General features: G+C 40.8%; 1 protein-coding gene across 1 annotated transcript in view; it reads right to left on the reverse strand.

Annotated features, from left to right (window-relative positions):
* LOC103780154 overlaps nucleotides 1–15,015 on the reverse strand; it is a 122,207-nt gene extending 107,192 nt beyond the window's left edge. The window contains exons 1-4 of the mRNA XM_008947805.1: nucleotides 14,889–15,015; nucleotides 8,704–8,867; nucleotides 1,711–1,913; nucleotides 238–325 (exon numbers count right to left, since the gene is read on the reverse strand). Coding sequence (XP_008946053.1) covers nucleotides 238–325; nucleotides 1,711–1,913; nucleotides 8,704–8,867; nucleotides 14,889–15,015 — 582 coding nt within the window. The remainder of the gene's footprint in view (nucleotides 1–237; nucleotides 326–1,710; nucleotides 1,914–8,703; nucleotides 8,868–14,888) is intronic.
* Nucleotides 15,016–15,247: the final 232 nt, after the last annotated feature.

The raw sequence follows: 15,247 nt of genomic DNA on the forward strand, positions 1-15,247 counted from the left end.
ACGGTCACTTAAGATACAGTCAGCAACAGCAAAATTTCCAGAAATTGAGGGAAAAAAGCCACTCAGAAAAATGGATGACTGAAACAGACCTTCACAGTTTCAAGTAAGCTCTCATTTCCAGATCTGCCTTCCAATTAGCACTCTGCACACAGTGAACACATTACTTCCCCTAACACCTCCCCCCCCTCCCCTCCTTCCCTTCTTCTGGAAAGCAAAGAGGAAAAGAAATCAGCTGACCTTCTGAACAGTCGTAGTGAGATCCAAGCAGAGCTGAATGATTCTGTTCTTCATTGATGAAAAGTCAGCGATACCTGTAAATGGGGTCCTGCAACAAGAGAAAACTCTCTTTAGATTGAAGGGACCAGTCTTCTCTCATCCTGCCTTACCAAGTGAGGAACAGCACATGAGAGTGAGAGCTGTAACTCTGACATCCACACAAGTGTGATGATACAGTTTCAGAATAAATATTCCTGTCTGCATAGTCCAGCTCTGTTCTTACACCAAAACTGGTGAAGGTCTAGCCCTGTAGTACAAAAGTTCAGAGAGCAAAACCAAAAGAAACAGTCAAGTCTTCAAAACTACAGTTCTAGCTGCATGTGCAAGTCAAATCACACTGTGTTATAAGAAATTGATTGCTAGGGACTATATTTTTAACTTCTCAGTCTTTGATTAATAAACCCAGACTAAAGAGAAAAACAAAGGAAAAAAAATCTCTAAAAGAAGCAAAATAGTTTTCTACATTTTACACACAGAGATACAGTGTGCAGTGAGGCTCAATATTAGAAAAGGATTAGGTAGGGCAGCTTTAGAGCCTACAGAGTCTCACCTCACACCCTGCAGACAGCTGAAATAACTAGGAGGGTGCCCAAGAAGTAACCTCAGCAGGTCTGGAAATGGACAAGTCAGCAATCTTGCTAATTGTGAGTTGCAGAAGAGATTTAGGGCGAGCTGCCAGCAACAGGGTGAGAGGAAAGCACCAGGTGAGAGGCACAACCTGTTAATGTCACTGACCGGACAGAGAATCAAGTCCTTGCTGGGGAGCAGGGATATTGAAGGACAGAAGTACCCCTTGCTGCCAGTCCCCGTGCAGCTCCCCTCCTCACATTGCTTCTCAGGAAAGCTGGCAAGGGACTTGGGAATTTATGTTCACATGTTATCATGGACAGCATCCCTGACAGCGCCCAACCAGCTCTGTTGCCTGCTTGCTTCCGCTGCAGCTGTCACAAAACAACTCTGGCTCTTGCCAGGAAATAAAAGAATTAAAGAAAGTGGGGGGGAAAAAAAAAAAAAAAAAAAAAAGGCAGAGAGAGCACCTCTCCTGCAGTTTTAAAATTGCAGACCTAACACCATGACTTCAGCAGAACTTTAAAAATTCTATTAGAAAGGGACCTGCCAGTGACAAGTAATATAGAAGGTGGGGAGGGGAGAGGAAGAAGTCCCACATATGAGAAACTGACCTGAGCAGTAAGACTCCTACTTTTATAAATACCAGTTTGGATGCAATGTTAACAGTTTCACTGGTTTTAGCAAGACTGGAAGCACAAGAAAAGATACCCTAGATTACATCTATCCACTAGAAGCCTTTTGTCTATACCAAAAAAAGGAGTAAGCAAGATCAAGATCCTTACACCCAAGCATCCAGACATTGCCCTATATGGGAGAACAAATTCATTATAGCAGTAAATTATAATATATAGGGTTTATTCTTACCTGTCTAACCATGCAAGCAAGGCTTTAGCAGCACCAATAAGCTCTACCACAGAGGTCAGGAATTCATTGGGGGGCTTGCGAGAGGTATTTCCATCATAATTTGAACTTTTCCTACGGCTGCTGATGTAGTTTTGCAGATTGTTGGATGACGCTCGCAGCTTGAGAACCAAGTTCTTCATATTGTCTGTTTCAAGGCCATAGTTCTGCAAGGAATATTAAGCTTGATAAATCCCCCTATTGAGTCCTCCTACTTATTATGCCAGACATTACAAACTCATATGGGATGAAAAGTCTGAGTATTACCAATTTTTTTTTTTCTGGCTTTTGGCAAATATACCTTCTAAGACTTGTTCTACATTACAGCCACCAAATAATACTGTTGTGGGTGCCAAACCCTGAGTTTCTGACATTAATGAGATTTGTGGATACTTTTCAACCTAAATGAAGTCCCAGTGTCCTATCAGGTCCTATCACCTTTAAAATGTGTTTGGAAGTAACAAGATTGTGTTGTTTTCCTTTTTGTTAAAAGGAAAGTAAGTGCTACTTTTTAAAAAATGTTTTCTATACTGTGGTCCATGAGCACTGAAATAACATTTCACTCACAACTAAAGGCAAGTTTAATCTGGCAAGAGATAAAAACATCAACAGGAAGCAAATGTAATTTCATAGTCAAAAGCTGGAATAAATATTTGCATCACAAGTTTTCAGTAACTGTGCTCCTTGATGACAGCAGTGCAATTATCCGCATATTAGAGGACTGCATTAACACTATATATAGTAATTAAAACCATTTTTAGATATTGTATTTTTCATTCAACAGCATCTTTATAACAATTTTTGAATCCTGCCTGTAACTTCAATTTTATATATTCAAATACAACCAACCCATACCCCATAACATTAACACCCAATTGTTTTAAGCAATACATTGATCATCCCATTCCAAACACACCAAGAATGATATACTGTATGTGTTCTGAAGGCAACTTAATTTTGTAATGAAGATTTTCTTCTTTTTTGCTGTCAGTATACAAATGTGTGGATTACACAGTGATGTGTCGCTGAGTATCTTTTGCTTTTGAGTTATCCTACCTTGTAAAACCTGTCGGCATTTTCTGCAAGTTAAGTTAGCTCTTTTAGAGTGAAAATTCTTACTTATCTGTTCAGGAAAAAAAAATATCACAAAACAAAAAAAAAAAAGAAAGCAAAAAATCCTGCCTTCCTCTACTGTTTTGCTGCTGCAGATTCCAGCTAACAATCTTCAAGTTCCATAGTTCAGTCAGCTATAGATCTACTCTCTCCTTCCCCCTGTCCCCACCCACCCCACAAAAAAACCAAAACAAAACAAAACAAAGCACAACTAAAGCAAATCTTAAATCCGTTTAATTCCAAATTTCCAGGAGTTCTCCATGCCTCCACCAAAGATTACAGCATCACCCAGGCAGAAAGTTTGCTCGGGAGGTCTCAGTCTGACCTCGTACTAAAAGCAGGCTCAGCTGTGAGCTCAGATCAGCTCTCAGGGCTTTAACCAGTCAGGTCTTGAAAACCTCCAATGACAGAGACTGCACAATCTTGCTGGGCAAACTGAACCACTGTCTGACTGTCCTCAGAGTGAGAAAGTGTTTCCTTATACCCAGCCTGAATCTCTTCTTTCAGCTTTTGCACAAACTGTCATCCTCCTACCATGCACCATCATCAACATTCCAGCTCTGTCATCCTGCCAACCATGTTACCCCCCATGGTAGGTGCTGGAGATCTGCTGTTAGGCCTCCCTGAAGCCATCTCTTTCCCAGCCTGAAGAAGTCTCGGTCCCTCAGTTTCTCCTCACAGGTGAGTGCTCCATCCCTGACCAACCTGGTAGCCCTTCACTGAGCTTGTTCTGGTTTGCCCACATCTTTCCTGTACTTGGGGGCAGGGGACCTATGTAGACTCGTAAGTGCCAAGTAAAGGGTGATAATTGCTTCCCACCCTCTCCTGGCCATGCTCCCATTAATGCAGCCCAGGATGCTGCTGACTGCTGCCACGACACACTGCTGGCTCACGGCTTTATTCCCTCCACAGTCCAATATCCATAAACCAGACTGGAATCTCTTACATGAAGTCATTTACAAATGATGAAACAGAACCTTTGGCCCAAAGAAACCCACCAGGGTAAGGAAGTGTTTCAGCCACCCAGATACCTTTAACACACCCACCTATGCATAGGACCTTACTGGGCGTAAGTTACACAAGTGTATTGCTCCTCCTGCTGAGCAATGGCAACCTTCACCTTGACAAGGAAGCACCTTTAAAATGTAGCCAGTAATAGGGCTTGAGAGGATATATCCAATTAAAAAAAATCTCACTCTTACAACAGCAAAGGATAATCTTAAATTTCTGGGACCACAGAGAGCTAAAGATATGAATTACTAAAAAATGTTAAAGTACATACATGACAGCATGCAAGAACTTTTTTTGTTGTTAAAATTAAAAGATAATACAAACAAAAAACCAAGAGCATCGATCTCATGCTTTTCTTGCAGTTAGTTTTCTCCTGCTCACAGGACACTGTGTATTAGTCTATTTTTGGATGAATACTTTTTCACCAACAGGTCTGGATGTGGGATAAGTTCCTGTGACCAAAAGAATTTCCAAATTAGTCATGTGCCAGAAATCTCTTCCTTTAACAGGGCAATTAGAGGATGCTGAACCCTGTCCTTACATAAAGTGAGATATATTTTTTTCTTTTCTGTATAGTGGTATAACCATCTAATCACTTTGGTCAGAACTTGAAAGAGACTTCAAATATTTAAGTATCTCCACATCTTTCTTTGTCATTCAGGTGCAGAAACTGTGCCCATCACCTGTGGGTGTTTGTGACTGGAGATGGCCCCAGCATTTAAAAGAATACATGTCAATATACCAGGTCAGATTCTGGCTTTAGCCCTAGAACATTCACATACTCATTATCACACCTCTTCCACTTTATTTATATAGCAGATCAGTCTGGTATGACTTTTCCAGTTCACCTAGTTTTTTTAATAAGTCTGCCAAGTAGTTCTTAGTTTTGAGGTGGTCTTCAGTAACACAGGTGTTGCCTCTGGAGATATAAGGCTCCAGCTTATGACTGCAACTGGTGTCCCCAGCAGCCTGTCAAGAGCGTACCACAGCCAAGCTCTCCAGACACTGCACCATGCTTTCCTATAACTTCCCCCAAAGACTCTACAGCATGCACCTCATATCCAAACGAGGAGTTTGTGCTCTAAGAAAAGTCCTGGCTAAACACACTGCCTATCCAACACAACAGGAAGTACACAGCTCTTCAGTACAGGCGACCAAATTCTCTATCTACGTATCAGCCCTGATGGATGAATCTCCCCAGAGCAAAGGGTCACCATGACCCAAACCACCTCTGCTCCAGGTGGAAGCCAGCCTCCTCACCTGTTTGCTTCAATACATAGAAAACATCACTTTCCTTCACCAGATATAGCAATATTTCCACCCAAACTGACACTAACTTGACCACCTCACACATAACCACCTATTTCTGCTATTTTCCTGCTCCTACAATTACAGTGTCCAGTCTGCTGGGAGGGCTGGTTTGGGGAACTAAACCATTCCAAAAAAAAAAAAAATTTATTCCTTTTTTTACACTATAGTGTGCTCTCAGCTGGTTTAGCAACCTGAAGTAGCTCACCTCAGGGTCAGGTGAGTGCAAGCACAGATTACTAATCAGAGGAGAGGGCTGAGGCAGCAGCTGACTTGGATTAATTTAATTTATCACAGAGCTGTAGCCCCAATCCAGGACAGATAGGAACACTGATAGCCTAACAACACACCCAACAGCCTTCACAGCACACACAGCTGAAGTGCTTAGTAGGCTTTTTTTGATTTATTTCTACAGGACTGAGGCTACAATGTTTAACAGTTTATTATTTAGGTAACCAGAAGGTTTTAGATGTTGCTCATGAACTGAAGAACACACTGTATTTTCCTATTGCTCCTGATATAAAAAATCCAGGTTGCTTTCACCAAAACACAGGCTGCAGCCAGCAGTCAAGAGCTGTGTGTCAAACATTCCCAGGTCGTTACTCATTAATCTGAGAGCCACAGGCAGGGCTGGAGCGAGGCAGCACACACACCTGCACGAGAGAGCACATGCATAGAACAGCACACTCCTTCCTATCTCTTATGATATTTAATGAGGAAAAAGTACACTGACCAAACAATTGTTCAAGGTCAGGCAGCCAACATAAAACCAAAGCCAAAACAGCACAGCCGTCGTGTCAAGAGCCAACTTGGGCTGATCCAGAGCTCTGCTAGTGCCCAGGGGCAGCATCACCTTCCCCTTTCACAGCCACGTTCATGTGCTGCAGCATGATGATGAGCTGGATCTGCTAGTTGATCCAACTGAAAACCCACCTTTGGGAAAATAAATAAATAAAACCAGACTGAATGCCACCTCAAAAGCTGATCCAACTCACCTCATGCCTACAAAAACACTAGAGTTAAACACATGGTACTGTCACAGTTGACAGTTCTTGCTCGCTCCCTTTATAAAAAATGCATCCTAAAGAATCCTTTTGAGTCCCAAATTTCCTAATAACCAGTACTAAATTTGAGACCTCTAGAAGACTGGGATCTTATGTGGTGACACAGATATGGTGCTTTTGACAAGGATTAACCACAAAGAATAAGTTTTCATTTGTGCAAATTCTATTTTTTGTCACACTGTTATATTTTGTTTCACTGCAAATATGCTGGCAGAACATTACTACCAGTGAAGTTATCAAAGGCACAACACTAAAAACCATGGGGGGTTTTGGTTTTGTGTGTGTGTTTTTTGTTTGGTTGGTTTTGTTTTAAATTGCTTAAAATAAGTATCTCTTCATCTTAACCTCAAGAAAAATCAGCTGGTTTTTTGCTTCCAAACTCTTCCATCATATAGTGTAACTAAAGACTCAGAAATCTAACCCAAAGAACACATTAAAAGTGAAACTATTTACATAACGTTTCTTAATAAAAATAAGAAATAGCAAGCATTAACAAGTCCAAACAGGCAAGTCAGCTCATCAGGGAATGATGAGTAAGTATTCAACCACCACTCGAGATGCTTTTTCTCCCAATTATTTGGCTGAGAAAGCTTATTTTCTGGATCCCTGCCTCTGTTTTTTTTGTAGTCTTCCATGAATTTAAAACCCCCATACGTATGTATGTTTGTTTCTCCCTCTCCAAAACACTTCAGTCAACTAGGAAATACCTTCCTCCCATCCCCCTTTTCTTTCCCAAGCAAATACTGTTATAGACAAAAAGACTGTAGACACTCAAGTTTTGGTTGTGTGGGTTTTTTGTTTGGTTGGTTGTTGTTGTTTTGTTTTTTTCTCTCCACACCTCTGGGGAATCAGTTTCTTTGACATGTCCTCTAAATTCCTTCAATAACCCTTCAATACCTGTTCAGAAAGGCCCATTAGACCAGCTTGAGAGCCACAGAAATGCGTACTTGCAGGAAATCTTCACCTTGTTGTCCTTGTCCACAGTCTCTCCTGCTGCCTCTTCAGCTACAGTTTTGTTACACATGCAGCCACTGCTGTGAGGAGATGAGGGAACAATTCCTCATCACCCAAGCAGCAAACATGCATTACTTTCTCTTCCAGCTGTACTGGTTCTACAGTTTGCTTACTACTGCAAGACCATAACTTGCAGATATATTTTCAGCTTGGCAGTGTGGCTGCCAGAGAGGACTCTATTCCTATGAAATAAATAATTTTTTTAAAAAAATTAAAAAAAAACACCCCACACAACAATTTGATGTCAGAAAACTCATACAGGTATAAGAGGGAAACTTTTATTCTCTCACACAGAAAGAGACAAAGTAAAAAACTGGCTCATTAGAACTTAAAACATACCATCCCCTCAGGAACAGTATCAACAGTGATTTTATACAACAATTCCAAAAACTCAAGGAAAGGGGCATCAAGGTGACAAAGGGCATGCCTAAACCACAGGGATTCTTCCTCTGCCTCGTTTTAAGAGGGAACAAGGACATTTCAGATGCAATATGTGAACTCTGTCTAACGCATTAACTTGAGCTGCATTTCACAAAGGATTTCCAGAAATGAGTCTGAGGTCAAAACTTTTGTCTACAAAGGAAATTAGGAGGAAATTGTAGGAGATAAAACACAGCTTTAGGTTCTGGCGGTCATCCAGCTTTGTTCATTTTATTCTAATATTTTAAAAAGTAAGCAGAAAAAGGTGCCTTTGGGGCTCTTCACATCCATTACTTCAGTCAGGACTGTATACAGAACACAGTGCATTTACTAACCCACTGGATCTCTTCACTCACCTGACAGATTATCTAGACCTTCCCACAACATAGAATGTAATTAGCTTGAAATACAGTTCATTAGATTTTCAACATAAATGTTTGATAGATCAAATACTGAAGGGCAAATAAAAAATGTTTATGAAATAGAGGAGCAACTGCATGTGAAACATTTCAGACGGTATGAAGTGACTTCATTAAATGTACTTATTTCAGGACAGGCTATCCAATTTGTTCCTGATTACGGATTACAGATCACCCCTGTAGCACCTCCCTGCATCAAGTAGTGCACCTAGCACACACATTAGGCAATAAAAACCCAATTTTAAGAATAGTATTCTCAGTGCTGCAAGTCTTGCCTAATGCAGGGAAGGCAGGACAGTACCAGTCAAGGAATTATTCACTCCACTCTGTTCACTAACAGGAGCCACAAGATCTAACCACGCTACTCAGACAACTTCTTTCCTTAGAAGCGCAACCAAGTGAATTAGTGTTGCCTTTTATCAGGGAAAAAAAAAAAAACTATTAACACAAAGCTTGAAAGAACAAAATCTTTACTGTTTTCTTTTACCACAATGTGTAATAGAAAGCAAGGGACACGGGTATTCTGGTTTTATCAGACTTGTCAAAGTTATTCACCAAAAAGAGCACTTCAAGTAATTCTTTGCACGTCTGTTCACCACTTGACTAACCAGTGCACACAGGAGATCCACAGCCTCTAGAACCAGTTCCTGGTGACCAATCCGTGAGATACCCAAGTCTTCAAGGTCCTGATGAGAAATCTGTAACAGCTGCTCACCATTTATCTTCTCCCGTTCAAATTTATGGACATACTGCTGCAGGCAATCATCCAGGCCTACCAAAACACAAAAGAGAAAGGGGATGGGTTTACGAATTTCTGTCTTTTGTTTCGCCCCCAGTTAAAATAACAGAACAAAACAAACCCACCCACAACAAATACAACCCTTGCAAAAGGCACAAAATACAAGTCCATGCAACAGGTGATGCCAAATTATGAAAGATACTTGCAGTGCAACCGCAGTTGTACCACAGGGGTGTGGAAACAAAGCATGCAGGCTGTGTGCATCTTTGGGTCACCTATGTCAATGCACAACCCTTCTGCTCCTTGTGGATCAAGCTTAGCAGGTAAGAACGTCCCTTTGATGTCTGCATAGGCAAAGGTATCAGGGGGCACATGTAAGAGTCAGCAATTAAGGTAACAAAAAACCGTGAAGGGCAACCAAAGCAAAGCCAACAAAAAATAACTAGTGACAAGAAAAAAAAGATAAATACCAGGCAAGAACAAAGATATTGCCCAAAGCCTAGTTAAACAAGCAAACAAAAGCACAAAAAGTCAAAGTTCCCTGTTTACTTATATATAGAAGGGCTGAATGAATGATGACAGGAAAATGGAACAATCAAAGGCAAAGTAATCAAAATTATGTTTGGCTCAAGTCTCATTATTCCTTAATTTATGAGGCCCTGAAGCTTCCTGAATCAGCCATTCCTTCCCCTTGCTGATGACTAATGGCACACACCAAAAAGAAGTTTAATTAACGTCTCTATGAAATACTTTTAAAACAGTTTAGAGTGTTTTGTCCCAGTGATATCCCCCAAATCCTCAATTTCAATTGTGATTCTATGATCCTGTTCTTAATACTATCTTTCCCCAGTGATTACAGAAAGAACTTCTGGTTTTCATTTAATTTCATTTAACTAAACTTCATGTGTTAAGCTTGTTTTCTTGTGTATTCTGGTCACTTCCTCTGTTCTTAAAGATCCTGTGAGCAACAACAATCTGGGGAAAAAATTTGGATGGATGTGTTATTTTAGAGATGATGCAGTATTCTTGATGTCCTGTTCCACTTCAACATATTACTTTGTGCAAAAGGAACAAATCCAATTAGATCTGTTTTGTATAAATACACCATTCACAGAAAACAGTTGATCCGAGCAAAAATTCAGACTACATGTTCAACATCTACTGGTAGCATCCACAATAGCTACATTGTTTAACCATTCAGGTTTTTTTAAAAAAATTAAACCCTTAGCTGTATAAAGGATGTTTATCCACTAAGCTGACTCAAAAGGAAGCCATTGAGATGGACAGGATGTCGAATGCTGCAGATGAGAAGCACGAACAGCATCCTGAGCTACAAGGAAACAAGAGCCAGAAAAACAGCGCTCCGTTCCACTGGTGGAGCTGCGGGAGCAGCCTGGAAGAAGAGCACCCCCAGCACATTCTACTGCCAAGAAAGCATTTGGGACAGATCCCAAGGTGGGTTCCAGCAGTCACACAAAACACAATCGCTCCCCAGCAGCGGCGCGAGCGGTCGTCGCTGCCGTGCCCTGCCTGGCCCCAGCAGCTCTGTACATTATGGACAACGGCACAGGCTTGCCCAACACACATCACCTCAGAACACCCACTCCGAAATCAGTGAGAAGACCCTGGCACTTCGCAGTTGTCACCCCTTTACATGACTCGAGTAAGCTTAATTCCTGCAGTACCCCGAAGTCTCGCTGAACAAGCCGGGCTCCCCCACGCACAGAGCTGCTCGCGCGTGCAGCTTGATTGGGAAGCGCAGTTATGAATGGGGACGCCCGCATGCAAGATGAGCAGAGTCTCCCAGGGCCACAGTTGTTTGGGGTGCACTCTTGTTTCTTCCCATCTGTCTTGGCAATGCTGCATAAATTTTGAAAATTGAGCCCAGTGTTCTCTTTCCCACAAGCACCAAATTCTCCCTTAGGCTACACAAACTCTTTTCCCAGGAAGAAAAATAAAAAGATCTGGCCTTCATTGTTTAACGATTTATTTTTTCAAAAATTCTCAAGCAAGGCCAACGTACAGTGCACATATTTGGCATTCCCAATTTTTAATGCTGTCTTGAGGACCGCTGTTTCCCATCATTTGCCATAGCGAGCCTATAGTTTCCATTACAGATTTCACAAACAAAATAAAACACAATACCTCATTCAGCATGCAGTAAAGTTTAAGTTTTTTGGATGCAGTGTCACTATCCTTTCTGTGTGTTGACTCAACTTTCTAGATCCTCATTCTGTGCTAAAATATGAGACTCACAAATGTATACATCCCCTCCAAGAAATACAAGCTTTCAGCTTGCCTGTGCTTTTATTTTTTTTTAATTCAAGCTGGCCTGTTCTTGAAGGTCTATTACAACTTGAACAACTACCTCTAAAATATTTTTTTAATAAGACTCCTTAAGAACAATGCTTCTACAATCATACTGTAAAACTATCTTTTATAAAATAAATATTACAAAATCACACAAATGTTAATTCAAAACAGCCACAGGGGCACAGCCGCTAAGCTAGAAATATATTTAAGGTTAAGTGACCAAAACTATGCAAAGCAGGAAGTGAAGACAGACTCACACACTCATGGCAAGCATTCACTAAGGGTTTAAGATGAGCTTACCAACATCAGTGTTGTTATTTTTATGAAAAAAACATATGGAAAGGTCCTAAGCATCTTAGTTGAGACTGCAACCACATACATAGCCTGGTGTTTAATTTTCCATCCTATGAATGGACTGTTTAAACACTACATGCGAATCAGAAAACTCCTATTTCTCCAAGAGGGAGAAAAGGGAAGAAAATAAAACACACACACTTATAAATCAGTTCAACAAAATAAAATAAATAATATTTACATAAAGTTTAAAAAGTCAGCATTCAAATGCTGCTGGTAATCTAAAGGAGCCGCTCATTTTTAACTTCTTCCAAACATTTCAGTTCTTTCCATGTATTTTCTCTATGAACTTCAGAGTCTCCTATAGATTTGGTGTCACCCATGAGGAAAGTCTGAATAGTTTTAAGAAACTAAAATACATGAAAAATTCCAAAAACCCGTCTGCTATACTCAAAGTTGCCTTCTTACATGCCAGGTCATTTTCAATAGTGCAATATTATCAGGTTCAAGCAAGAAAAGTTTTCTCTTTCTGAAAAAAATACAATAAAGAATCTGACAGTGAAAAAGATATATTTATCTCCTTCACCCACTGAAGAGCCCTTCCAAAGTCTAACCTACTCACTTTACGCTCAAAGTGTGTTTAAAAAGGATTTGTCTCAATTGCATGTGAGAAAACTTTATATTATCCCTTGCACATACATCGAAACCTTGTACAAAAGACAACATCCTTCCAACTTGCATAATTGTTAGAGAATGAGAGAAGATGGAAATAGGAATAGCAACTGCAGAACGTTACCCAGGTTTTACAATAGTAGCAGCGATTTCAGGAGGAGGGAGACTAGTCTAGTTCATGTTGTTCTTATCACGAAAACCCTCCTGAGGAACTGCAGCATAACTTGGACAAAATTCCCTCCCAAACTTTGGCAGGTGTAGAGATGTGCAATAGACCCTAAGAACTGTCTAGACTTTTCTGTCTAAAATAACCTTCTACCTCCGTGCAAAGCACCCCAGAAGACATTTAATACCTTGCATTCATGCAAACATTAGGATAGGGCTTACGCTTACAGATCCGCATTGATACCAATCTCAGTCTGTTTCCAAGATTAAAAAAGTTATTTTGAATAAGAATGGAGGAGGGAAAAAAAAACAGCTTTGAGGGGTTAAAAAGAGAGGCTTGGGTCTAAGCCATAACTATCAGTTTACTACTCAGAGAGAATTAACATTTCTACTGTTGATATCAGCCATTCAGCAGTGACATAGCTGACTCCCAAAGTACTACAGATGCGTTTAAGTAGAGCTGTGAAATAGTTTAATGTTTTTGGCTCAATTTCTTTGCTGGATGTTACCAATTTACCTACTATAAAGAAAAAAAAAAAATGGTTAACTGCAACATGGTGATGGAGTAAGGAAGGGGAGATAGACTGGCCAAGGAACTGAGGAAGGAACAGGGAGGAGGAATTGAAAGGTGATGGGGATCATTTTCCATTAGTTCAGGAACTTGAGCAAATTATCAGAATAGCTCATAAACTGCCAGAGCTGACAGGAGGAAGCGGGAGGAACACAGGCCACTTGAGCAGAGGAAGAGCTCATAAGTACGAACCATTTCCTTGGCATGGCACCGCCACGGGGACCACTGTTCAAGCGTCTCAGGGAAGCACAGCGTTATTACTATGGACAGGTACCCATCTCTTCTCTGCTGGGCGACTCACAGACTGGCAGCACCAAGGTGCAACTACAACCCCCAGCAGGTCAAGGGGTTCCTTGGATAGCTGGCAAGGTACGTCTGCCAAAGTCTTTTTTTGCCTCATAACCTTAAGAAACACACATTCAAATGTCGTAAGAACCTAAGATTCCCACTTAAAGTCGTGCTTATTCTGGTGTCCCCTTCCAAAGACTCCTTGTACATACCAAATTCAATCCATCCTCCCAAGCTTTGAAAGATCATTAATCCAGGAGGATCTCTGACATACCCCCACGATACATGCCATTATACTATCATTTATATTCCACAACATTTTATAACTTATTATGATAGCTTCCTCCTTTCATTTCCTCCATCTATTTCCAGGTGGGAGGAAATTAATAAAAGCAGCAGAAAAAGGGAATCACGGCATAAAATGAACACTATAAAGAAAAAAGAGCTACTTCATAATCAGATGAACCAGCACCTGAGAAGGTAAATGGAAGTAAGGAAAAAGGACCCACAATACAGATGTGAAAAGCTGAAGCAGCTCAGTGGAACAGCTACAGGGTGGAAAGGAACAAACTGAAAAGTTCAAGGAGGAAGAAAAGCAGGGTCATTTTGTTGTGCTGTGGTTTTTTGTTTTTTTCTAATACAGAATGCAATGGAAAGGTTGTTCCACTGTAACACCCCGGATGCCGTCCTCCTCCTGCAACATTACAAGCAGAGCCAGGAATGACTTAAAGGAATTCCGCGTCCTTTAAAAGAATTATTAAAAAAAAATACATCTAGACCAGTCAGAAGGAAATCATTCCAGTACTAATTTGAGCCTAGTTAAGAACTGACTTTCTAGGACTTACATGCCTGATTGTTTCCTAGCTATCAGGATTGTTGTGTAGCATTTACCTTCCCGTAAGTTTTCAAAACAAAAGTTACCAGTTGGTGAGAGCCACTTTTAGGGGTCAGGAAAGAGCTCAAAGACCTTTGTTCATCAAGAAAAAATAAAAGCCTTCAAGAGCTCTTTGACATTACTGCCTAGTGTACAAAGGCAAAATTTCCTCATTGAATTTGTTAATCCAAGTAGTTTCACTATCACTCATAACTGCCATCATCTGAGATGAACACTAAAAAGAAAAAAAAAAAAGAAAAAAAAACCACACCACTTCTTCACAGAGCAAGAGCTGCTTACCAGCAACACAAAACGACTTCTGCATAAACCGGTTTGTTTATAAAATAAGTTCTGCTCACACAGTCACTTGTGAGCAACTCTTCCACATTTCTGTTTAATCATCTGCCTGCTTACCAAGCAGGCACAGCCTGCTGCCTCACCAGGCATGAGGCTGAGCTTTGCTGAGGACAGGCACTGCCTGCAACAGCACCCAAGTTTCTTGTCCTCACACAGAGATGGAATCAGACAAATTGTTGGCCTCTACCTGACAGCGAGGCAGCTCTCTCATGAAGGTCACAGGACGACAAACAGAACGGGTGAAGCCTTAAACATCGAGTGCTTTACTGTCCCCTCTGTAATCCTCTCTGACTGACAGTGTCACAGACAGCCTTTTGCAACATGTTCCAATTTTCAGTTATTTCCAAATAACCTATTTAACCTGGAAAAAGTCTACATACAAATGTGTTCGCACTACCTCAAAATAAACTCATTCATTCCCTTCAAATCCATCCTTAAGTCCCTTAGCTTCTGAATGCAAAACTGAAAGCTTTGCCTTGAAGTAACTGGTGGATAAATTTAGGCTGTAAAGAATCCTTACCATAAGGACTATGGACACTCTGTTTAACCTTTAGTTGTTCCACATAGATGCAATCTATATGTGGCAGACCTTCCACTGTGCTACACTTTTTACCAGTAATTCCTACAAAGCCATTGATTGACACCATTCCAGCAGTACTCACCATCACACTTCTGCTGGTTTTGGCTGGGACAGAGTTAAATTTCTTCACAGTACCTCATATGGGACTGTTTTGGATTTGTGCTGGAAACAGTGCTGGTAATTTAGGGATGTTTTAGTGCTGAGCAGTGCTTAGGTTGAGTCAAGGCCTTTCCTGTTCCTCACACGGCTCTACCAGTGAGCAGGCTGAGGGTGCACAAGAAGTTAGGAGGGGACATTGC

Source organism: Merops nubicus, unplaced genomic scaffold (assembly GCF_000691845.1).
Source record: "Merops nubicus isolate BGI_N331 unplaced genomic scaffold, ASM69184v1 scaffold23659, whole genome shotgun sequence".
NCBI classification, from domain to species: domain Eukaryota; kingdom Metazoa; phylum Chordata; class Aves; order Coraciiformes; family Meropidae; genus Merops; species Merops nubicus.